This window comes from Papaver somniferum, chromosome 4 (genome assembly GCF_003573695.1).
Source record: "Papaver somniferum cultivar HN1 chromosome 4, ASM357369v1, whole genome shotgun sequence".
Lineage (NCBI taxonomy): Eukaryota > Viridiplantae > Streptophyta > Magnoliopsida > Ranunculales > Papaveraceae > Papaver > Papaver somniferum.
In genome coordinates this window covers 75,951,501-75,979,283 of record NC_039361.1, presented here as the reverse complement: position 1 = coordinate 75,979,283, position 27,783 = coordinate 75,951,501, and the positions used below count along the sequence as shown (strand labels likewise).

At 36.2% G+C, this 27,783-nt stretch overlaps 1 protein-coding gene across 1 annotated transcript; it reads right to left on the bottom strand.

Annotated features, from left to right (window-relative positions):
• Nucleotides 1–16,164: 16,164 nt before the first annotated feature.
• Nucleotides 16,165–17,824, bottom strand: LOC113272712 (amino acid transporter AVT1I-like). The gene is made up of 3 exons (XM_026522512.1): nt 17,617–17,824; nt 16,780–17,387; nt 16,165–16,689 (listed from the first exon to the last, which is right to left on the bottom strand). The coding sequence occupies exons 1-3, from the start codon at nt 17,822–17,824 to the stop codon at nt 16,165–16,167; spliced, it is 1,341 nt and encodes a 446-aa protein (XP_026378297.1).
• Between the last annotated feature and the right edge of the window lie 9,959 nt (nt 17,825–27,783).

The following is a 27,783-nucleotide window of genomic DNA, read 5'->3' as shown; positions in this document are numbered from 1 at the left end:
ATCAATATTCAACAATTCATCATACGAGTAATATTTGTTCACACTATCAATATTCATCATGTTGATCCAATTATCAACATTTATTCGAGAACCTTTAGTCCCAGCAGACATGTTCAATCCATGAATCATAGATCATTCAACAACCATGCTCGATTGAACAATACTTAGACTCATCGTCTAATCAAGTCAACGATTGACTAATTAAATACACGACTGCCTTGCAGACTCCACAAATCATGAGATATAAATCATGTTACATATGTGGATATTAATTAGGGTTTTGGTCTGGCGGCCTACAGCACGTGTGTACATCCACGATTAGAAATGTGACTAAGTCGTGCAATCCGTTTAGGGAGTTAGCAAAGTAGCGGGTGGACAATCAACCAAGTCTCCGCACGACCTGGAACTAGTTTAACAACAATTTCCACTTTCCCACTATTTCACTCGAGCAACCGTCACACTTACTGGGGATCAATGTGTCTACATTCTTGCAATATAAACAAGTCTCTGAATCCACGATTGAAACAAGACAGACAACATCTATCGTCTAACCAAGAATCATCGTGTGAGCAACAATCTCTCGATTGAGCAGAATTCAAACTTATTAGTTCTTTTGCAGAAACCTACAACACATTCACAATCCTTGATCACCATTGATCTCACACACTTCTCAGCTTCCCTCCTACAAATCAACCCTCTTTCCTCTTTGTGGCCGAATTGACTCTGGAACGGCCAGTTCTTGGTTTAGGACGGAGTCCTACAGATTGATCTCTCGAACTCAAAACACTCTTGTGCAGTGCATCTGTTTGAGGTTAGGCAGTTTGCTCGATTGAGGAGTCTCCGTCCGCACAGTCATCTCTCCACTTCCTGAAAAACCAGCAAATCATTTTTTCCCATCAACACCAACATAATGTTCAAATCTGGAGAGATAACTTAATTACAAGATGTATTAAATTAATAACAAAAATTTTTAAATGTTCTCAAGGTATATTGCATACTCAAGAAGGATATATTGTGCATAAGTTATAATGCGACTTCACAAAAATTGATGACAACTCACGGTTTATCTAATGACAGCTTAAAGTAGAACTTACATATAACAAAATTAGATGCTAAACCATCAAAAGAAATTCATATGTTGATGACAATGGTGGCGTTGGATTGGATTTTGTTCAAAAAAAATATTATTTTGTTGTTTATTTATTTTATCTCGGTTTGAGACTGACAACTTCTGGTTCCCGGATCAAGTCTATAACCTTGAGGTAAACTATAATCCAAAGGTCTCTATATCTTTCGGATTTTAATAAAACTATAATCAAAGAAGACGAGGGCATGTTGGTCTATTCTAATTTCACTAGTACATAAAATTTTGGGCATAATACCCAAAGTGGATATTTAAAAAGTATCTTTTTAGTTGTGGATACTTAAACAGTATCAAATGTTACTCTTCTATTACATCTAGAATTTTTATTTTGAGGGTTACTGAACCAATTTAGAAAGACTTAAAAGGCGATTGAATAAAACCAAAAATGAAAAAAAGAGTTCATATACTCTGACAGGTTCTAATACAACAAGTTCAAACTATTTACAGTTATTTCAGTGGTTGGTATATCAACATTAGTGGTATTTTCAGTATTAGACTATTAGTATCTCAAGTGGTCGAGCAAAAAGTCCAAATGAAGTAAATCCTGATTATTATTTTTTTGGTAAGATAAGTACATTGACAAAAAAAAATTAACACAGATGGAGCAGCCAGAGGTCATCCAGGATTTGCAGGAGCAAGATTCATCTGCAGGGATTCGGACGCACAAACTATTTTAGCTCTGGCTCAACCACTGGGAATTACAACTGCTTTAACATCGAAAACCTGGGTGATGCTCTTAGCTACAAGAACAGCAGCAGAAAGACTATGGCCAAAAGTTATATTTGAAACCGACTCAGAAAACCTATTGTGTTTCATCACCTCATTTACCCCTCCACCTTGGCACATAACAGAAATTATTGAAGAAATAAAAATGAGACTCCAACAGATCCCGCAGGCGGCCATCCAACACAACTACAGAGAAGGAAACCAGGCAGCTGACGGATTGACCAATCACGCGGCAGATGGAAGTCAAACAGGAAACTCATCGACCAGAATATGGGACCAGGCAATCCCATATTTTATTTCTCAAATCTTATTTTCAGACTCAGTGGGTACCACATACCCATGACAAATTGTAAACTAATTTCGCTTAATAAATTACATGCTTTAAAAAAAACAAAAAAAAGAATAGCTCAGCTTTACATATCTAGGGAAGGCTCGTCCCTGAACATCACTATACAAAATAGAACACAAAAAATCGGGAGGGTGTTCAACCCGTACACTAGTTATACAATCAGCGGCTGCTTTTTTAGACAAAATATCAACAACAAAGTTACCTTCTCTATAGTGATATTGAATGCCAACTTGTTCAAAACCAAAAGACGAGTGATGAATGTCTCGCAAAATACCTTTACAAAACCAAGTAGAGTTATAAGTGTGTAGACAGATGTTAAGAGCGTACTGTGAATCAGTTTCTGAAAAAGTGGGGGTCTAACAACACCACCCAATATTTTGCTTAGCAATCTGTATGGACTAACTCCGAAATACTTTCTAGAGAATCAACTAGACAGTCAGACTCAATCTAGGTAAAAGTATCTCAAGAGTTAATATCTCTCTCTTGTTTTGATTTACTCAATCTAATAGAAATCAACGAGTCTTTAATCAAACATAAGGAATAACTTGGGTGGTACCAAAGACCAATATCCAAGGATCAATCAATGACAATCAACAACCAAAGGTTGGATTACTCTAATTGATGACCTAACGCACAACCTGTATTATTTCAATTATAAAGATAAAACAATATAATGCGGAAATAGAAATAACACAGACACCCGAAATTTTGTTAACGGGGAAACCGCAAATGCAGAAAAACCGCGGGACCTAGTCCAGATTGAACACACACTGTATTAAGCCGCTAAAGACACTAGCCTACTCCAAGCTAATTTTGGACTGGACTGTAGTTGAACCCTAATCAGTCTCCCGCTGATCCAAGGTACAGTTGTACTCCATACGCCTCTGATCCCAGCAGGATACTGCGCACTTGATTCCCTTAGCTGATCTCACCCACAACTAAGAGTTGCTACGACCCAAAATCACAGGCTTTGACAATAAAAAAATCTGTCTCACACAGACAAGTCTATCAAAGGATCAATCTGTCTCCCACAGATAAACCCTAAAGGTTTTGTTCCGTCTTTTGATAATAATCAAGGTGAACAGGAACCAATTGATAATCCGGTCTTATATTCCCGAAGAACAACCTAGAGTTATCAATCACCTCACAACAATCTTAATCGTATGGTAGCGAAACAAGATGTTGCGGAATCACAAACAATGAGACGTAGATGTTTGTGACTACTTTTTATATATTGCATATCGGAGATATAAATCTCAAGCCAATCAATCTGATTGTACTCGTACGATATAAGATACAAGATCAGATCACACAACTATGATAAAAATAGTATCGGTATGGCTTCACAATCCCAATGAAGTCTTTAAGTCGTTAACCTGGTTTTAGAAGAAGAAAACCAAAGGTTAAAGGAGAAACGACTCTAGCACGGAAACTAGTATCACACGTAAGGTGTGGGGATTAGTTTTGCACAATACTAGATGTCTCCTTTATATAGTCTTTCAAATCAGGGTTTGCAGTTAAGTTACCTAGGTAACAAAGCAATCAATATTCATCGTTAGATGAAAACCGGATTTAGATTCAAGCTAATATTTCTCAACTGTTGGATCGAAAACTTAACTTGTTACATACACTTGACAATGCACGTTTCTAGGTTTGTTAACCGTACCCAAACGTATGCACTTGTTGGTTCAACAATAGTTAACCAAAAGGTTAGCCATATGAGCATTTCATATCAACCATGTTCTTCTTCACCATAACTAGTTCAAATGACTTCAAGATGAACTAGTTAGAGAGTTGTTCAATTGCAAGGAAATATCATGTACTTACACAATTGAAGCAAAGATGATTTGATACACTTGAATCGGTTCATGAACTTTTATAGCCACGGTTTGCAAACTGCATTTCTTATTCTTTTTAATTTTAAGTTCAGAAATCCTCTTCAGATATATAACCTTCTCAAGTTCGCAGACTAGGTTCGCGGACTTAAGTTACCGGGCATTACAAACTCCAGCATAAATTCTCGGGAATGAGAACTTCGACGGTTCGCGGACTGGGTTCACGGACTTAGTTTCACGCAAGTAGTTTGTCAACTCTAGCATAAATTCTCGGGTTTGAGAACTTCGGCAGTTCGCGAACTGACTTCGTGGACTTGGCTCACGCCATTCTTCCGGTTCTCTTGATCAACAAAGTTCGCAAACTTTGGTTCACGGAATAGGACTTATACATAAATGTGTTTCCACAACAACACTTATGTCCACCATTGGTTATGTAATCTAAACTCTCATTCAATCATTGAAACATTCTTAGAAGACGTTATATATTTGTTACACCATTTCTCGTCAAAGCAATTTTCAAGATGATTGAAACATATCATGACTTTCGTCACTAGGTAAAGATAAACTTGATCGAAGCGAAAAGCTTACCAACACATATTTCGAGATCTAGATAGGCGAGGTATACTCGGCTCGAAATACCAAATGTGTATAATCCAAGTCTATATATGTAGCATACAACTTATTGTCTCAAAGAGTAAGAGATAGAGTAGATAGACTTTTGAGTGATAGATAAGTTCAAGTCTTCACATACCTTTTTGTCGAGAAGTTCCACCGGTTCCTTGAGTAATTCTTCTACTTGTACGATGAATCTCCATGAAGTCCTTGAGCTCAACTACACTTTCTATCCTAGTCCTAGACTTAGCTACAATAGACTAGAAATCATGACTTATAGTTTTGATCACTAAAATTGACAAACATGCTTGAGATATCAACGCATGCGAGTTTGACCGAGCAATGCTCTAACAGTTTCAACTATTAGTTTCTTGACTCTAATATCCGCAGCCAGCTACATTGCGTCTCGAATATCCCATAATTCAGCAACGTTGTTGGAGTTTGTGTGAATATACTTCACAAATATAGAAATAAAACGTCCATCATCACTAGGTAAAAAATACCACCAATACCTGCATGACCCACATCATTTGACGACCCATCTATTTGATGCACCCTTCTAGGCTCCTTGAGAATAGTGGGAAAACTTTCAATAGTGGCACGAGAATACTCATCAGGATCCCTATATGCAGAAGCAAGAACAGGTCTCCAAACAAAAGGTTTATAAGAAAAAATAAAGTTATTTCGATCACACCAAATAAACTAAAGGATATATGGGAAGATAACTGCCCACTTAACTGCATCATCATCTGCTCGCAAGTGTAACACAGTATACAACCAGTCAAGAGACATGTGAGCGCGCTGAAATTGGACCCCACAAGCAAAAGACAGTGAATCCCAAATAGGCGAAATTTTGTCACAAGTTAAGAAAAGGTGAGAGATGGTTTCCTCATGCTGCCCACAAAGAGGACAAAAAACAGGAACATTCATCCCTTGTTTCTTAGAATTAACCCACGCTAGTGAATTCCCATGATCTAACAACCACAAAAAAAATGTTTAATATGAGCTGGGCAGTGAATTTTCCAAAGATGTTTCCACTTAGGGTCAAACTGAGAATAAGTACCTTGAGACGTAGCCAACCAATTATAGCAAGCCATGACTGAGAAATTCCCGTCTTTTCTATGGGACTACACCCGTTGATCAGGAGAAATAGAATGTCTTGATATAGGAATGGACAAAATATGATTTTGCACACAAATAGAAGTAAAAGAAGAGATAGCAGAAAGGTTACATTCATGTGATTGGGGATCAATCAGGTTAGAAACTAGAAGAGAAGGATTGACATGGGGATTCGAAGCCAAGAATCTTGGGACAAGGGAACATTATAGCACCAAGTGTCATGCCAAACATTCACCTGATCACCAGTACCAATAGCCCACTTCAGACCCGCTCTAATCAATTCCTTCCCTTTGAGAATTCTTCTCCAATTCCACGAAGCACGACTAGGGGAAAGAGCATCCCAAAATTGAAGAGTCTCATGATATTTGGCCTTAAAAAGCACAGAAACCAAGGATTAAGGCTTAGTAGCAATCACCAAGTAGTCTTTGCTAGAAAAGAAATATTATGAAACTCCAAGTCCCGAATTAGAGCTGGCAAACCAAGCCAGAACCCGCGGGTTGGCCCGTCCCGTCCCGTGAAAACCCGCACCCGTCCCGGATGGTAACTAAACAAGACGGGCGCGGGTTGTATAATTAGTGGCTTGTGAAGAAACGGGGAACCCATCCCGTACTGTGAAACCCGCGGCTGGCCCGTAACCCCTAATTCCATTCCCTACTGTGAAACTGAAACACGTAGCTTGTTACGTGTCATCCCCAGTTCCATTATATAAAAACGGAAAAACCCTAAGCTTTCCTATCTTTCTTCTTCGGTTCTTCCTCTTTTTTTCTTCTTCCCTGACTCAGAGTCTCCTGACGGACAGAACAACAAATTGAAGAACTATTAGATCTAAAGATCAAAAGCAGGTACTTTGATCTAAAGATTAAAGGCTAGCAGTTAATCAGATTTTAATTTTTGTTTTCTTCTTTATTTTCTTCTTCTAGGAATCTAGGGTTTTACATAGGAATCCCAAGAAATCTTTAATATTCTTAGTGCTGTTGTGATTGTGATTCTGTGAAGATCGGTAATCTTTAATTTTCTTAATTTCATGATGTTTGTGTTCTTACCACAAAAAAAGGGTTTTTTCTTAATCTTTAATTTTTTATTACTCATTAGTTTTGCTTGGTTTAAAGGCTTTAGTTGATTTGGTGATTTGATTTCTGTGAGCCAAAAAATGGGTATTCACAATTTCGTCTAATTTGTGGATAGTTATGTTTTTAGTTGAAATCCTTAAGAATATTAACATGCATGTGGTTTGGTTAAGTTTTTAGTTGATCAATTAATTTCACAAAGGCCATTACCATCTTATGTTACATTTAATCATGTATTGGGATCATTATCAAAACTAAAGTGTTATTTGGATGTCATTATGTTGCACAAGAAGATGAATTTGGTTGGGGTAAAACCCGATATTTACACCTTGAACATTTTGATAAATTGTTGTTGTCGTTTAGGAAAAGTTGATCATGGGTTTTGTTTGCTTGGAGAGATATTAAAGAGAGGTTATCATCCTGATACTGTCACTTTTACAACACTGATTAAAGGGTTGTGTCTTCAAGGGAATATTGATTTTGCGATCAAAATGTTCGACAAAATGACAAAGACGGGTATTCAACCTGTTGCTATTACCTGTAATACTCTTATTCATGGGGTGTGTACAACTGGTGAAGTAGGTCGTGCTCTTCAGTTAAAGAACAACATGTTGAAATGGAATTGCAGACCAGATGTTGTTTCATATAATGCAATTATAGATACTCTTTGTAAAATGAACAAAATGTTTTCCTATGAACACTTCTTGATTTAAGTCCGGGTCTTACTGCTTATTGGTGTCTCCATCTTTTTTTTTTATCACATGAATTCTTATTGAAACATGGAATGACAGTTTTAACTGAATTAAATTTCTTACTGTGATCGTTGAAGAAGATGTATTAGGATTTGAACCTGACGCAGTGGAGGATGGGGCAGTGGAGGATGTTGAGGAAGTAAGTTCTTATGCGTCTAATTAGTATGCGTACTTCTTCAATATAAAGCGGGGTAATTATGCAAATTCCATGTTTTTGACTTGAATCTTTTTTTTGTTTGGTTTATTTTTTCTTGAAATTACAGATTCATATTGAATAGTTGGAGCAACTCAAAGATAAACATGGAATATGAGAATGTTTTTTGGACAGACAGTTATTTATCACTTACCAGTGTCTCCAAATATTGCATAGAAAAGAGATTGGAGATGTTTTTTTTGACAGTTAACACTTTTTTTGATTAACCACACAATATATATTTTGTGCAGGAAGTGGTTATTAATACTGTCGCACTTGGTGATACAAATTAGAAACAATGGTATTACTACAGTCTCGGTCTCGGAGGTTTATTTTCATTGTTTATCAATTATCATCATGAACTGATGAAGTACTGTAACTAAAGTACTAAACTACTAATGACTAGTATATGTGTCTGTGTTTCTTTAAATGCAAAATTAGTTTAGTTTTGCAATTTTGAGTTTTTGAATTGATATACCAAATGAATTGGATGAATGTTAGGTACTTAGGTTGTAGGAAAGGAACTTTAGATGTCCTGAATGTGGAAGGAAATAGCCCAGAAATCGATTTCTGGCGAGTTGACTACACAAAAACCAGTTAACCCATGAGCACCCGTGAACCCGCAAGCTTTACCCGGGACGGTCACGGGTCGGATAAATGACCACCCGTGAAGAATTTCAACCCGCAAGCTTAGGCTTGTATTAACCCGTAACCCGCGGGTTAGTCACAAGCCAGCCCTGTCCCGCCCGTTTGCCAGCTCTATCCCGAATACCCAATCCACCAATCCAGACAGGTTTACAAACCATATCCCAGTTGATAGGATAGTTTTTTTTCGTATCTTGCGAATCAGGCCACAAAAAATTCATACGCAATTTATCAATTTGGTGAAGGATTTAGGAATTTTCAAGGTGCACATAAGATGGTTCAGAGAGGGATCCAAAACAGACTTATTTCTCCAACCACTGGGTTGGTTAGTTATCTTGACTAACGAATCGACAAAATTACCATGACAAAGACGACCCCACTGGATATTAACACCCAAGTACTTACCAGGACTTGTATTAAGCTTCATATGCAAGCTACGACTCAAATGTCGAGCAGGTCTTCGAGGAAGATTACTAGGGAAAACCACTATAGATTTAGAAGCATTAATTAGCTGACCAGGCCAAGTAGAAAACTTTTCAAGAATATCCTTGATATATAGGGAAGATTAGCTTTCAGAAAAATCAAGTTATCATCAACACAAAAACTATGCATATAATCACTATCGTTAATTCTTGTCTTACATGCTTACTTTTTGTTGGAAATTTTCTCTTGTGAAAAATACTAGAACCACCCTACTATATGGGTTCAATATTTAGAAGCCCCACAAGATGGATCCTCCACTATCAACTCCATACTTTCACTTTTTGATATTTCTAGGCCTAGAATTTTTATTTTCAGGGATTGATAATAAAGTGACATTTTCGTAATACCAAGATTTCCCTTTAGTATATATAGGTAATAAAACTAGGTCTAAATTTCATTTTCGGTTTCATTTTCTTTTTCACACTCTCTCTCTCATTTTCTTTTGCTCTATCTCTGATGAAGAAACAAGCCGAGAAGACACAATTTCTAAGCGAATTTTTCAGTGAAAAATGATTTCAAAACCTAAATCTAAGCTTTACAAACAAAGATCCTGATTATCTGAACATAAATTCGTCATCAACATCACTTGTTCTTCGAAGATTCGATGAAAATCAATAGACAATGAATGATAATCATCATCAACAACAACTGAATCCGAAGATTCTCATGGAAACTCAAACGAACAGGTAACATTTCAATTAAATCGGTTGATTTAATTCTTAGATTTCGATTTTTATTTTCTAAAAAATCATTTGGAAAAATTTAATAGTTTGATTTCAGTTCAAATCTATTACTGAAATCATAATTTCGATTTGTTGTAATCTCACCTCAATTTTACTTTTGAAAGAAAATTTTTCAAAGAAATTTCAAAGAAAATTTTCCAGGGTTCTTGAACGAAATTGGATCTATCTTTTAATCTCTTATCTTGATCGAAAGTCGGTTTTCATATTCGAAATCTGTGAATCATTATCTTTTTTACCCACTTATTTGATACGAATTTCATTTACTTTGATTTTCGAACTGATTTGAGCTAATCTTTGGCAGATTGTGTTAAGTTCAATATATATTTGCTACATTCAGTACCTTGTCTTGCGGATTAAAGCTTAATCAACGAAGATACCTGGTAGTGTACGGTTGAATCTAAACAATTTCGAAAGAAACTCAGTGAAATTAGATAAGTTTCTTTGAGCTTCTTTACGGTTCATGAGATTGATGGATAAAACTTGTAGAACATGAAGAGAAAATATGTGTGAACTTTTTTTTAATGTGAATATGATTTGAAATTATGATTTATTTTAGTGTTTTATATGTTTGTTTTTTGAAATATGTGTATTACTGCAGTTCTGAAATTATGATTCAGAAAGACATGTAGGTGGACTGTAAAGTAAACAAATTGATATGTGAAGTAATGGTGATCTTTAACTTCTCTTATCTCTTATTTGCAGAGGGAAGTTCACTGGCATCGGAACTGTGTTTGTTGGGTAAGCTACATGTTCTGTTTCGTTAGCTGTTGCGGTAATTCCATTCTCTTATGATAATTGAAAAGGAATACACAGATGCATGTCTTGAAGTTTATCCTCAACAAACTTGAGTGTTTCAAATTTCAGTAACAATCTTGCTCAAACAGATAAGCTACATGTTCTGTGATTCCCATTACCTTAAAGTCAATCTATACTTTTGTACCTTCGCAAAAGATAATTTAATTCAACATAATCTTATAATGCTTGTCCATGAATGTAAGTTTCTGAGTTTCAATTGCTAAGACATGAAGCAAAGTATATATTCAGTGTTTCTGTTTTCAATTGCTAGGACAGTATTGACCAAATGAAGTTTCAGAAAAATAAGGTTCTTAATGACTCTATACATTGTTTACGTGTATGTGTGGATTGCAGGTAGTGGTGGTGTTGATATTGATACTACAAAAGTGGTTAAGAAGATGAGGATGGTGTTGTCGAGTGAGCTTCAGGTAAACATGACTCCATAAAATTTGATTGTGATTGCCACATTAAGGTATCCATATATGTTGGCATATGGATGTCTAACTGCTAGTTGTCTGAAACCTGTAACTAGCAGGATGTGTAACTAGCAGTTACACATCCTGGGATATAAAGTTTATGTTCTATATTTGAAGGTTCTTATGAAAAGGTATATCATGCATATTGGAATGACTAGATAACATTGGTTGGCAGTTGCTTTATGGCCAGCTTGTTCTCAGTAAAGGACCATCATTCGGTTTGGATAATGATCTAGCAGTAACTAGCAGGATGTGTAGCTGCTAGTTACACATCCTGGGATATAAAGTTTATGTTCTATATATTGCAGGTTCTTATTAAAATGTATATCATGCATATTGGAATGACTAGATAACATTAGTTGGCAGTTGCTTTATGGACGGCTTATTCTCAGTAAAGGACCATCATTCGGTTTGGATGATGATATAGCTAAAGAAGCGAGTAAAGCAGGTCAATTCTTTATCTTAAAACTCAGTCCTTCGAATCTTCCATAAAAAGTAAAAAAACTATTCAATGCACTCAAATTCTTTTTCCAGTTTTTCTTTGTGAGTAGCTTAGGCACAGAAGCAAAAGATAGCAGAAGAAGTTGCTTCGGTGCTTAGTATTGGTGTTGATCTTAATACAATGCCGACTGAAAAGTTTGTTTATTTTGTTTCAGATCGTAACAAAATAAATATGAGAGAGTTTGTAATATAATACTTTTGAGTTTTCGTTTAGCTATGAAAAGATGGTAACTACATTGCACGCTGGGGCAGAGTATGCTGGAGGCCAATCTGGTGTATCTGAATCTTAATGCATAGACATGCCATGTATCGTTCTGCGGATAAGGTCTGTGATTTCTTATATACATCAACATACATTATACGTTTATTGTACAGTTCATGATTTGATCATATTTGCAGAGTGTTATAACTTGGCAAGATAAATGGACTTGTAGATACTAGTTACATGTGCTAATTAGATGTGTAACTTAAATATATACATGCTAATTAGATGTGTAGCTACTAGTTACACATGCTAATTAGATGTGTTACTTATAGATACACATGCTAATTGGATTGGATATAAAGTTTATGTTATATGCATGATGATCGTTTGCTAGAAAGTGGTGGTGACAGTCGTCATAGGTAATTATTTGATTTCAGTTTATGCTACAGTTAAGATTCGATTTCAGTAAAATCCATATTTTATTTAAACGAAGGAGATTTAGTTGCTATTATACCTATAAATTCTTGTTTAACTATGAAATATCATTAACTAAAGACATAATTGAAGAATCTGGATTAGCTGAATCATTAGGACTTTCAGTTGTCTTAATGTATGAGAAAAGTTTTGGTGAAGCTTCTAATTGGGCTGTTTATTTTCCCATTTACATATATGTTTGAAGTCTTTATTGTTTAACCACCTTTTCAATGATGCGATAGTTCATGAATTGACCTCATCTTTCGATGTTAACTTCGTATTGCAGATAAGAAAATTTGATCTTCATATCATGGAGGGAGAGTTTGTTGATCCTCGGATTGTAGTTATGCTTGGTGAAAACGGGACAGGGAAGACGACATTTCTTTGCTTGCTGGTACACCTTTTTAGATCCCTCTCTTGTTGTTTTTAGTTTCAAATTCTATGTCTAGACTGATTCACATTACACAAGTAGGATGCATGTGTAACTTCTAGTTACACATGTTATATGCTTGTGTAACTCCTAATTACAAAAGTAGGATGCATGTGTAACTCTGAATTACACTAGACAGATGCATGAGTATCTTCTAATTACACATGCTAAAATGAGCAAACTTTGTAACCAAAAAATTACGCATGCCAGTTACACAAGCTTTATGGATGTGTAACTATAAATTACACATGCTAATTTAATGTGTAATTGTGAGTTACACATGTTATGTGGATGTGTATCTGTTGCATATGCTTATACTTTAGTGTGTTTGATGAGCACTTGTTTTGAGTTTGCAAAAAATTTGAATTCTTGCTGCAAAGTTGTTTCTTAAGCTCTGGTTTTTAATTACTTGATTGCACATCTCCTTATGATAGAATGTGATTTCATGTAGGTGAAACTGAATATACATTGTTGTATGTACTTTTAATTTTAATCTTATAAATACTGATTGCTTGTTGTTATATTTCAGGCTTCAGATAACTTCATAAAAGATAATTGCTTAAATGTGATAATGGTCTCGCTGGAATTGGAGTTGACGCTGAATACACAAATCAGATGCATGTGTAACTCTCAATTACACTAGGTAGATGCATATGCAACTCTCAATTACACTAGACAGAAGTGTGTGTAACTTCTAGTTACACATGCTAAAAATTATTGTAAATGAATATTAAAGTAATACACGTATTTTTTGTATGCGTTCTTTTTGATGTCTATTTTTTTGATGTGTAACTTTGCATTACACATGGCATAAGGATGTGTAACTTCTGGATACATATGTCATATGCATATGTAACTTCTGTTTACACATTCACACTATACTTTAATAATTTTGGGCCTATATTTAATAATTCTGGTCTTAAATTTAAATTTTATTTAATTTGGGGCTTGACAATATATTAAAGGGCATGGATGTATTTTAATAACTCGGGGCTTAGATTTAAATTTCTTTTAATTAAGGCTGCATATTATGGGTTATCCATGGGTCGGGCCTTAGCCTAATTTTCCCTTTTCTCTTTACCAAAATTTTGAAACCCGCTTTGGCTTAATCCTGCATCCTTCCTCTAACTTATCTTTTGAGGGTGTCCTCCTTGATTTCTATTTTAACATTTGTGGTTTTCACCTTTTTCATGGCGGTTCTTCTACACTAAACCCTTTATTGCCACGCAAAAGTGGGTTTGCAGTTTGCAGCAGTGTTTAGTCTTTTCAGTTGGCTCCATCTTAGTTGGCTCAATACCAGTTGGTATTGGTGCATCTTTTCCCTATGATTATCACTTCGATTATAGTACCCAGATGGGATTGATCAAATCGAGAAGATAACAAGCTCGGTCCCGCAACACCTTTCCCCAATTTTATGTATTTTTCCTGATGCGAGGGAAATATCATGAAATTAAGGAATTTCATGAAGTTAAGGAATTTCCATGAGATTATGAAAATAATAATAATAAAATAGGGAATCATGAAGTATGGGACCGTCCATGGCCAAGGCATGGCCGGCCGTCCAAAGAGCCCGTCCCAAGGCACTTTTCCCAATTTTATAATATTTTTCATGATTTTAGGGAAATATCATAAAATCAAGAGGTTTGTTGAAATCAGGGAGTTTCCATGAGATGAGGGAAACATAAAAAATAATAATAATAATAATAAAAAAAATAAGGGGCGTGTGGGACCGGCTAGGGCCCGGTCCCACGAGTTTCCCTAATTTTACATGATTTTCATGACTTGGAGGAAATTTCATGAATTCAAGGAATTTTCATGGGATGAGGAAAATAATAATAAAATAATAAGGAGTCATGAGGTGTGGGACCGGTCACGACTAGGGCATGGCCGGCCGGCTAGTGAGCCCGGTCCCACGACATCTTTCCTAATTTATTATTATTTCTTTGATACGAGGAAACACCATGAGAGTGGGGAGTTTCCTTGAGACGAAGGAGATTTGCTCAAATGAAAGGATTTTCATGAGATGAGGGAAAATAATAAAATATGATAAAACATAAAATTGGGCGTGGGACTGGCCACGGCACGACCGGCCTGACGGTGGGCCCAGTCCCCCAGCGCCTCGATTAATATTTTGTTATTTATTATTTTCTTCCTATTTTGCATAGGTTTCATCGTTCCTTCGTGTTTTGGAATACTCGTTTGTGCATTCAGGTGCTCGTTTGTGCATTATTCCTGAGTACACTTGCACCATTTTGGTCGGGGCTTACTCGAGAGCTGCTCAGATGCCCGAATATTGAACATTTATCACTAACCCATGGAATTCTGCTGGGAAGAACCACGAATTGAAGTGACGAAATGTTACGAAGAATCGTAGAATATTGCTGATTATTCAGTTAACGATTAGAGATAATTAATTGATGGCTCTATACTAGCAGGCATGTTGTCTAGGAGCATTAATTATCTGAGAATTGAGAAATATGAGCTTGTTGAAACGTCATATATCTTTTATATAGTCAGGGAAAACCTTGTTGCATCCTGAAGACGTTATTGCTCTATACTAGCAGGCAAGCTGTCTAGGAGCCGTCCAATCATAATGATTCTATACACATGTCTTTTATAAAGTCTGGGAAAACATTGTTACATCCTGAAGACTTTATCGCTCTATACTAGCAGGCAAGATGTCTAGGAGCCGTCCAATCGTTCGATTCTATATAAAAGTGATTACTGAAATTGCTCAGTATTCATGAGATATGCCGTTGTCTCAGTTGAGAGATTGCACATCTGCATATGCTCTAAGAGACAGTATTCTCAGTCAGAGGTTCTTGCGGCATGAGCTTCATGCTTCAATGAGAGACATGAACCTCAATACTCATCTGATTGCTGGACCAGGAGTATGTACAATTGTGGTTTTACGATTTTAGCCTTTGTCGAAAATCCACCATCTACACATCTAAAACTCAAATTTAAAGAGAAAAAAATACTTACCCAAATCAAGAATTTGAATATTGCTCCTGGGTCTCCATCCATAAAATCTTGTTTTCTCTTGAATGAACTTGAAAGCGACAGTTCTTCCTCCGAAATTTGATTAAACGTAGAGCTTTCCCTCGTCTCCTCATCATCACTTCCTCTGAAATTTGATTCAATTGATTTTCATCAGGAGGTCTTGATTTTCTTCCTCCTTGATGGATTTCTTTTGCACGTTTCCCAAGTCACTCATTCGTTTTCAATTTTGTACTTCGTTGCTGCACATATGTTTTATTTTGTCGGAAATTTTCTCTTTACCCAAATTTTAATTACCCGCTTGGCTTAATCTTGCTCCTTATGGCAATTTATCTTTGAAGGTATCCTTGATTTCTAATTTGGTATTTGTGGTTTTCCCTCTATTACCACGCAGAAGTAGGTTTGCACTTTGCAGCAGTGTTTAGTCTTTTCAGTTGGCTCAGTACTAGTAGTTTGTTAGCGGTGCATCTTTTCCCAATGGTTATCACTTCGATTATAGTACCCAGATGGGATTGATCAAATCGAGAAGATATCAGCCGTTTTATGTGTAAGTACACCGATCCTTGCTCGAAATAAAAAGGTAAAAAGTGAACTATGAAAGAATTATCAAAATATTTACATAAGCAACTGGCCAATAATTTGTTGCAACGCAGTATAAGTACCTATAATTACAACAAAAATACCCATCAAAACAATCCCCAAGATAATCACCAATTCACAGCCAAATCTCCGGTAGCCTCCCGTTATCTTCAAGTAACACAGCGACGGCAATATGATCGAAGCCGTTGCACTTAAAAATGCTCCAACAAGAGACATCAAGTACTCGAAAAAAGGAACAGTCAAAGCAATTATAACCGAACTAATCAAGAACAAGGTTCTAACCACAAGACTAACAGCCTTACTCTCATTGTGATAAAACATCAAAGAATTTTCAATTGCGGATACAATTGGTGTTACTGTTAACGCATATTTCGTTATAGGACTGATCGGAGTTGTGTAGATTGCTATTTTTGACCCAATTTCCCGTGGTGGTAGATTGAGAGTTACTTGAGACTTGACATTTTCACCATACATCAAGTACCCCAAAACTGCCATAAATGCTAAACCAAGAGTCACCAGAACAAAGCAGAGAAGCAAGACCTGAAATCAGAAGAACAAAAAACACGAGTATGTGCACAGACACTGCATTTTTGCCAGTGATATCAACAAATTGACGAAGATATAACTTACCTTAGAGAACTGTCTTTTATCTCGCATTGAGTTGTATAGTGTAGGAAATACAGGATGAGCACAATAACAAAACGCATATAAACTAAGGCCGGTAGGAATACCATTAAAATTCAGAAGCTTTCCCTTTTCATGAAATCCGGTTTCACCGACCACCCCGACCCATAAAACTGAACAAATGATGACAACACAAGCTAAGACCCCGCTTGCAGATACATATGACACCTTGCTCAGATCAGTTAACCACATTGAAGGCAGGATTATAAGAGCAACAATTATTACAAACCCTTGTCGCCCGTTGACACTTATCCCTGCCAATTCAAAACTCATGTTTGGAAACAGGTTGCTTAAGTTATCACCTTCTAATATCAAAAATCCTGTTGCAACTAAGTAGAGTTCCAAATACATGAAAATAGATACTATCATTCTTCCTTTCTTTCCAAAAGCATGCTCGCCGATATCAGGATATGTTCTTATTTGTGAGTTCACATCCAAGCATCGTCGCATTAGTAAGCCCGTGTAGAATGTTGCTGATGCAACTACGAAAAGGAGTATCAAACTTAACCATCCTCCTGATGCTAGTGCATATGGTACTGATAGAATTCCCACTCCTGAGACAAAAAATAAAGAGAGCAAATGTTCAAAGTTGATTTCGGAATCAGTTTTACATGAATCAAATGGTTAACTTCTGTTGTGGAACAGATGACAATGAGGGATTTCTTGGGTGGCTGCTACCTCCAAGGCCTTGTGGCTTTGTCATGTTGAATCCGGGCATTGAAGTTATCAATTAGAAAAATCATTACTCGTTTTAGGAAAATGAAAAAAAGAAGGAAAAAGAACCTGATAGAGCATTGATTCCATTGAAACAAGTTTTAAAGAAGGAAGAAGTTCCTTCCTTCAACTTTGTGTGATGAAGATGGTTATTCTGCAGCTCTGCACACTTCTTAATCTGATCCTCATATTCACCCCCATGACTTAACACTAATGGAGTTGTAAGTGATGATGAGATTGCCATACTTACACCTTTAGGTTCCATTTCTCCTTTCATTTTCACTGGAGCTAGCTTTTATAAGATGAAGACAAAGAGAATGATAAGGATTATTACAATCTTGGGCAACCAAGATTTCCAAGAGAAAGATAATGAAAATAACAGTATAAAAGGAAATTGAAATAAATTTTTATATGAGAATCAAAAAATCATAAATGATTGTGATCTCTCAAGGGTACGTCAGTGATGATAATGAACATCCATATACAGTACATTTAATATGTACGCCCAATTGTAGTACTTGGTGTGTAGTGTGTTGGCGTTTGGTGTTCTTTGCATGGCTGATTGTTTGTCTTCACATTTAAAGGCCATGCCACCTTTTCAGTTTTTACTGAATCTGTTGGCACTTGATAAAGAAAAATACTAATCACATAATAATATTAGTAGTATTATTGTGTCATAAAGGTCTTCCAGAAGAAGAAAAATCCAACGCAGATGGCAGGCATCCGGCTGATCATCACGGGAAAACCAAAGTAATGATCAAATTAGACCATGTCCATGGTGGCCCTCAACTGCCGGTTCCAAAAATATATGGGTTTAGTACAGTTGGTTACCCATCCACTCCCCAATCCCCATGCGGGAGACCAGAGTTGGATCCCTAAGAGCAAGTCTTATGGTGGAATCCAAACTATTTCAAGTGTGGAAAAATCATGGAATGTCAAGTCTAGTGGCTTCCAAGTTGGGGTCTTTCACAGAAAATCCAGGTAAGGTTTCACGGTTTCGTGGAATCCATCTGAACGCCAATAAGAATAGCGTTAAACGCAATTAAGAATTGCGTTTTTTTTTATCCGTAGATTTGAAATGAGTTGTTGAAATTTAACGGCTGAAAAAAAACTTCATTCTTAATTGCGTTTTTTTAGCTCCATTAAAAATAGCGTTTCTACTATTCCATCATTACACTTGCACTTCCATCCACAGTTCTAAGTGCTGAGGTGGCGTGGAAGATGGAAGATGGATGGATTCCACCATAAGACTTGTTCTAAGAGATCCTAAAAACTGTGTTGTGTAGGTAGAATGGGATGGCGGGTCGGGTCAGGAAGTGGGCCCGGACTGACTGGCTGGGTTTCGGGCCCAGCTTTCCCATGATCAAAATAAAATAAAATAAATAAATAAAATAGAACACCAATTTTGGGCATGCCTAAAACTTTCAAGGAATACAAAGGACTAGTCCTAACTTGGGTGACCTTATAAGGGGTACCCTATGGGGTGGTTCAATTACCTATATGCCCTTAAATCCATTAAATTACTACTAATCTATCCCTAACCCTAATACAAAACCTATAATCAACTACACCTAAAATCAGTTTCATTCACCTTCTTCTTCTTCCTCTCCACAGCCGAACTCCACCCTTCCCTTTCTTTTTTTCATCGCGGAAATCTAATTGTCGATTTCTGAAACTATATAATGGATCGTCGTAAGGCAGTATCTCGTTCAAATCGATCGATTGAACAACCTATTCATGAAGAAGAAGATTTAGAGAGTGAAGAACAAACTCAAAATCAACCACAAAATCAATCGGAAGAAGAGATTGAAAAAGAACCAACGCCGGAAATGAAAATAAGAAGGTTAGTTCTACAAACCCATCTCATATTTGATGTTTTTGATTGTTTTGGTCGATTTAATTCGTCAAAATCATGTGTTCTGCGGCGGTTACAGGGTATGGTTCGGCGTAAAACAAATGTTAGATGTGCACCGAGCTGTTCTTGAAACTGAACCCTGAAAGTGCATATGAACGGCTCGGCGTATATCTGAAATCTGTTTTGAGCCGAACTTAGTAAAACAGAGACTTATATTTAGGATCGGCTTATTCGATGGTGTTAGTTTTGTGCCGAATATGTTTTGTGAATTTCAGAAATTTTGCATGTGCGTAGGATCGGCTTGTATGGTAGTATTAGTTTTGTGCCGAATAAATGTTGTTTGAAATTCAGAAATTTCGCATGTGCTTAGGATCGGCTTGTATGGTAGTATTAGTTTTGTGCCGAATAATTGTTGTTTGAAATTCAGAAATTTTGCATGTGCTTAGGATCGGCTTGTATGGTAGTATTAGTTTTGTGCCGAATAAATGTTGTTTGAAATTCAGAAATTTTGCATGTGCTTAGGATCGGCTTGTATGGTAGTATTAGTTTTGTGCCGAATAAATGTTGTTTGAATTTCAGAATTTTTGCATGTGCTTAGGATCGGCTTGTATGGTAGTATTAGTTTTGCGCCGAATAAATGTTTCAATTCATAAGTCTAGATTCGGCTTATTCGATAGTATTAGGGCTGCACCGAATATCATTGTTAAAATTTCATAAATTTTACAGGTGTGTAGGATCGGATTATTTATATGATATCATGTTGCGCCGAATACATGTTTGAGTTCATCATCATAGGTTCGGCTTATTCGACAATATCGGTTGTGAGACGAATACAGGGTTCGGCTTACTCGACAATATAGGTTTTGAGCCGAATATTTAGGATCGACGTATAATTATTTTGTGGTATGAGCCGATCCACTCTCTGTGTAAGCTAATAAAAATTTCAAGACATGATTCATACTTGCGCCGAATTAGTCTTATAACTTTCATACTTGTGTCAGGACCAATGCCGCGGGTAGGGAGATGTTGAAAAAAATGAAGGACAAAATTGATTCCAAAACACCAATGACCGTGGAAGAACAAAACTACCTCTACAAAAAGTGGGATGCAATCATCAACAAAGGAGAAGGACCCGAGGAACCCGGACAAAAGCCTACCACTAAGAAGAGGGGTCGTGGTTAAATGTCCTTTTATGTTTCCAACTTCCTTTTAATGTTTTTCTTAAGTTTTAAGTACACTTTTATGGTGTTGCAAACACCTTTGCTTTTAGGTGCTCAACTTTGTTTTTAATTGTGCTAGGTTTGGTTATGGACACCTTCAATTTCATGTTTTAATGAATAGCTTAACGGTTATGCGCCGAATTTATAGAGTTCGGCTTATCCTCTAATGTTAGTTACGCTCCGAATCATTTGTCCTTCAGGTTCGGCTTTTTCTATAATTTGAGTTATAAGCCGAGCCTTAAAAATCATTATTGGTGTAATCCAGTACATAGTTCGGCTTAAATCTCACCAATATGGTGAGCCGAATCTGTAAAAATTTTCAAAATTTTTTAAAAAATAGCCGTTACTTATATAGATTCGGCTTATGTTCTAAAATTTCTATAAGCCGAACCTTTACTTTTTTTCACGAAAATCTAGGAACGACTCTTTTTTGAAAGATATAGCCGTTGTAAAACTATATTCTATATATACCTACATGTTTTTTCATATTCTTAACCACATATGATCAACAAATGGCACCCCCAACTCCTAAGTTTACTCTAAAGAAGATTTATCTCTTTGCACTAATTATGTAGCATACTATCCAAAGAAGGGTGAAGAACGACGAGTAAATGGTCTGATGAGTATGTACTACTTGGTTAGAATTCATGAAGCCTTCAGCACGGAAACATGTAATCCTCACAACCGGGATAGTGCGTCCTTGTTTTGCCGAATTATAAGTATTAAGAAAAAAGTCTCAGACTTCATAGCTTTAGTTCGGATTGTGAGTCGATATCGACTCAAAGGTGAAACAAACTCTGAGATTGAAGTTCGAGCTCTAGAGGAATGGCGACGATGGAAGGGAAAGAATTTCAAATACAAAGATCACTACCACATTCTTAGAAGGTTTCTCATTACCCGTTTAGGATATTAGAAATTAATTGCAAGCCTACTATGTAGCAGGGATGTAATCCATAATTTCTATGAATTTGAAAAGTCTATTTGGAATGATATGATAATTCTTGTTTTAATGAATCATGAAAGGTTCGGCTTTCTTCAGAAATATACTACAAGCCGAACCTAGCAAAGTAATTCTGGTTTTTTAAAGTTTCAAGATTCGTCTTGCAGTGAAATAATAATATGAGCCGAATCTGACAAAAAAATTCTGGTATATTTTTGTTGTCAGTTTCGGCTTGCAGTGAAATAATAATATGAGCCGAATCTGACAAAAAAACTCTGGTATATTTTTGTTGTCAGGTTTGGCTTTCAGTGAATTCTTCTTATAATCCGAATCTGACACAAAATAAGAAGATAAATCAATGAAACATTTTTATGGAGATCCTAAAACGAATCTCATCCTCTTCACTGAACTCTTTCTCATCATCTTCACTGACCTCATTCTTAACATCTTCATCCTCATCACTTGAAAACGTAATTACTTGTCCACTTGGAGGCTGCACATGCAAAGATTTCCAAAGATCCATTTCCGTCGCATAATTTGCATACCAATCCATCGCAAAATTATTTTCAAATCTAGGCCAAAAGGCTGCACTCATCAAGGGTGGTAATGGGCAACCGGGTCTAAGTTTGAGGCCGATACAATGACAATTTTGAACAAATCCAAGAACAAGTCTTCTATCCTTTACACCATCATTGTAAGGTTTTGTTGGAGGCGCGTAAGTAAAGCTACTACCCGTCCATGCGAAACAATGTACGACGCAATTGAATGTCTCCGCTATTAAAAACCCACAAATGGGCATTGACATCCAATGTTCTTCGGTAATGATAAAATCCCCATGCAAACGACGTTCGAATGCAACGTACTCCGCTGCCACCCCTGCATCTTTTCTTGGACCTGTTCTCATCATTGTCTTATAGAATTCTTTGTTTTTACGTAGGGTTTGTAACAATCGTTGCCGAATATAGTTCACTTCATTTTCAGGGGGCACCGGATTATTCCCTTCCATAAAAGGACCAAGTTGTTCGCCGTGACGTAATAACCACAATTTCCATCGCCTTGCACGTCGTCCATTGCTATAATATGCTCATGAATTATTGGCGATAGATCTTCCAAGTAGTTATCGTATATAAAATTGATAGGCCTCATATACCTACCGGACTTATCTCTTTTGGGTCCTCTCATCCTACCAATTTCATGTACGGTTCTTTTCTCCTTTATCTTAGTTTGTGAAGGATACATCTTAGCCTTCCCCTTGACATCCTCTTTACTATCCTTAGCTTGTGACGGACAATCATTATCATTCACCTCTTTGTTACTTGTTTCCGATTTTTGAATACTCGGGCGACCTCGTTTTTTTGGAACTTTGACTTCTTCCTCCTTCATCAACTTCTCAATTTCTTTCTTTGCCTTTTCAAACCTTGCATCATGGTACTCAACGCCGGATGGATTCCTTTTAGTAGCCAATAGTTCCTTGTTGGCTTGTCTAGTTTGAAAATTATTCATTTTCTTACTCTTCCTACCTTTCGGGTCACTCTTCTCCGGTTCCAAAATATTTTCTTGGGTGAAAGGATACATGACCGGCATCATGTTGTCCCATAGGAATTTCTTTTGAGGTCGGGACATATTCCTATACATCTCCGCCAATTTTTTCCCATTTGTCGTGTCCCATATCTCTAGATCATCCTCATCGTCTTCGGTTGGGAGAGGATCGAAGCTTAATTGTTTCCAAAAATGATCAATATCCTCAAATGGTATGATACCATCCTTGTACCGAAGTAGGTCATGGCGGCATGGAAGTCCCATAGATGTCTTCATTGTACAAACACACTCTTCCTCCAAGGTGGCGCCTAATGTCTCAATCAAATCCACTTCTTTCATCAACAAGTCGATGCATAGATGGGAGACTTTATAAGTTAATTCCCGTAGCCAATTAGTACCATAATTCTTGTGTCTAAACATAAGGTCATGCTCGAACGCGGTTTTAATTCTCACAACATCACTTTTGAAATATTCATCAATTGCATCAAAAACCGTGACAAAAGTGTCAACACAACCAAAAAGGTTCTTCTTCAACCGATAATGAGCCGACTCTACCATACTTGTGGCTTGGTTGTCGAAGTGTTTGTGCCGATTTGTGAAACAACTCACGAACCTTTCTTTATTAGGTTCCAACACATCTTTGACCAAGTAAGTAATGACATCGGGGTAGGCGGTCTTCCAATGCTTAATAAGCATTTTAAAATTTTCTTCATAGACATCCTCGGTGATTGACCATATCAAAGCTTCCCATTCGCCTTGGAAAGAAGCCCACAACATCTCATTATGTTCATATGCTTTCAAGAATTCCTTCTTTTTCTTTACTCGTGTCTCCAACGGTAGCTTAGCAATATTCTCTAATTCTTTCAACTTAAGTGGTTGAATTATCGGTTGACATTTTTTCCTCACATTGCACCATATGTGAAACGTACAAAGAAAATTGAATGCATCCGGAAATACCTTCTTAATAGCATACATCAACGATGAATCTTGATCGGAAACGAACACTTTAGGAAGAGCACCCTCCCGGAAGATTAACTTCAATTGTTCTAACCCCCAAACATAACTCTCTTTCTTCTCGTTTTTCATGAAACAAAAAGCCACGGTGAACGGTGCCTTTGTCGAAGTATGCCCCACAATGTTCATCAACGACATCTCATATTTATTAGTCTTGTACGTGCAATCCAATATAATAACTTGTGGGAAGCATAGAGCCAATTGGGCGCATTCCGGGTGGGCAAGGAAAAGGTGTGTGACTTGACCGAAGTCATCCAACTTCTTTTGGCAAGCGTAGTTATTCTTCACCCCTAACCACATTACTTGTTGCATCACCATCCTACCTTGCAAATTGAGTATTCTAATCTTTTGTCTTGCATTGTAGATAGTTTGCATAGTCGACTTGTTATTGTTGTTGTCCGCCTTCAATTTGCTAAGAATCCTAGAAGGTGGCAAACGTGCTCGTGTCATTTTATCCACTTCTAGCATCTCGTCGGGTTTGAGTCGCGCTACTTTCGCATGTCCATGAAGGTCTTTGGGACGTGGGTGGTTATGACGACAATCCATATCTTTATTCATTATCCAATATTGATCTTCTTTGTTCATGGACTTATTCTTGAGGTTGAAAACGATCTTGAAAGGGCAATTTCTTTTCTTCGTCTTCGTCCTATTCTTTCTCCGGTCTTCCCAACGTATACAGTACCCTTTTTAACCTTGCTAGCGCCGGTTCCACTACGCTCACAAATCATTTCAAACCGATCCCATCGGCTTTGTTGTCCTTTAACTAGTACACAATTTATCTTCATCGCGTGTTCCTCAAGCCAATCCAGAACTTCTGGTTTAGTTTTCCATATCTACGTTCATTCCAAAACAAGTAATTAGTAAGCAAAACTTTGGAATATTCCGACAACATTAAGGTAAGCAAAAGGTTCTTACATACCAAATCATTTTGGAAGTGATCCTTGGTATCCTCGTGAATTATGTCTACTGGATCAAGTTGATTTTCCATGGGTCCAAGCACGATCTACAAAGAATATCACAAGGTTAAACACTAGAAAGGGAATATAATAACAAGGTTTGGCGCATTCGATAATCACATTATGTGCCGAACTATAAACATTTAGAGGTTTCGGCTTGTACGATATCCTCAATATGTGTCGAACCACAAACAATATTTTAACCCAAAAATTAACAAACGCATGTTCGGCTCAGAAGATAATCATATTATGTGCCGAACCTTGGACATAAGAGGTTTCGGCTTGTACAATATCCTCAATATGTGCCGAACCTCGAACAATATTTTAACCCAAAAATTTACAAATTTATGTTCGGCTCAGAAGATAATCATATTATGTGCCGAACCTTGGACATAAGAGGTTTCGGCTTATACAATATCCTCAATATGTGCCGAACCTCGAACAATATTTTAACCCAAAAATTTACAAATTTATGTTCGGCTCATACTATAATCAAATTATGTGCCGAACCTTGAACATAAGAGGTTTCGGCTGATACGATATTCTCCATATGTGCCGAACCAGTAACAATATTTCAACCCAGAAATTAAAAAATTATGTTCGGCACATACGATTTTGGATATGTAAGCCGAATTAGTAATGATTTTATTCCGGGCTATTCAGGATGTTGTTCGGCTTACTATGAAACTTTCATATAAGCCGAACTAGTGTCTAACAAAAGGGTTGGAATTGGAAACTATAGGTTCGGCGCATGCAGTAAACAGATTCAGTAAGCCGAACCGTTCATCAATGGTAGATTCGGCTCATAGATGTGAGCCGAACCTCAACCTGTTTCGCCGAACCATGATTCAGAAAACCTAACTTTTGATAATTGAGAGCTATAGAAGTGAGATTAAGTATAGGATATAAGTGTACCTGTGTATTAGATGAATTGGGTTCCTCATCAATGTATTCATCATCAGGATTTGGCTCATAAAAATCATCATCTTGAGTTTGTGTTTGAGTTTGAGCTTGAGTTTGAGTTTGAGTGGGTGTAAAATCATTCTCATAATCTAAGAAATCAGCCATTTCTGGATCATTGTTGTAGTTGATGTGTATTTTCCTAGGTTTTTTAGATGAATGATGACCCTCCTCATCCTCCATTGAATCAAGAATTAGAATTTTCTCACTTTCTCCTTCTCTTTCTCTCCTTCTTAACCAAACCAAAACTTTGATTTTTTTTTCCTCAAATTTTTCATCTAAACAACTCTTATAATTCTGAAAATTATCTTAATCACTAAACAAAATATTTAATCACTAATCAAGATTATTAACACTAATAAGTAAAGGGAAGATTTGCCATTAAAAAAAAATTGGGTTAAGGGGTTATCTGATTTTGCTATTCAACAACCTTTTTTGTCTTCATTCAGTATGCCTTGAAAGATTTTGGTATGCCCAAAATTATAGTTCATAAAATATGGGTTTGAGTTTGGTATTCGTGCTTAATCTTTTTGCATTCGGACTCTTGAAAGTCCGGATAAAATTACTCTGGTTCAGTAATTAACACGTTTAAAGAAAGAGAGATTTCCTGTTTAGTCCACTAAACCCGATCCGGATTAGTGGCTAGTCCAGCGGGAAACAACATTTACTCCCTAGTCCAAAAAAGATTTGAAAAGAGTAAAATTACTCTACTAACCCTAACATATAATATACTATGTATGTTAGTAACATATGTAATATGTAGTAACATATATACTAGTATTAATACTAGTTTACTAGTATACTAGTATACATATGTAATATGTAGTAACATATGTAACTAGTATACATATGTAATATGTAGTAACATATGTAACTAGTAATATGTAGTAACTAGTAATATGTAGTAACTAGTAACATATGTAATATGTAGTAACTAATAACTAGTAGTATACTAGTAACTACTAGTGTACTAGTATTAATATGTAGTATGTAGTAAAATATGTAGTAACATATATAGAACAAATGTAGTATGTAATAACATATGTTACTAGTATCAATATGTTATATACTGATACTACATATTAATATGTAGTATGTTATACATTGGCACTACATATTAATATGTAGTAACATTATTAATATGTGGTATGTTATATATTGATATTACATATTAATATTGATACTACATATTAATATGTAGTATGTTATATATTGACACTACATATTAATATGTAGTGTCATATTAGTATGTAGTATGTTATATTGATATTACATATTAATATGTTACTAGTATACTAGTTACTATTAGTACTATTAGTATACTAGTATAGTACTAGTTACTACTAAAACTAGTCTACTAGTACACATGTTACTACTAGTATAGTAGAATAGTTACTTAATACTAGTTTACTAGTATACTAGTATACATATGTAATATGTAGTAACATATGTAACTAGTATACATATGTAATATGTAGTAATATATGTAACTAGTAATATGTAGTAACTAGTAGTGTCATATTAATATATAGTGTCATATTAGTATGTAGTATGTTATATATTGATATTACATATTGATATGTTACTAGTATACTAGTTTACTAGTATAATACTAGTTACTATTAGTACTACTAGTATACTAGTATAGTACTAGTTACTACTAGTAAACTAGTCTACTAGTACACATGTTACTACTAGTATAGTAGAGTAGTTACTTAATTTACGAGTAACATATTCTTTTTACTATTAATA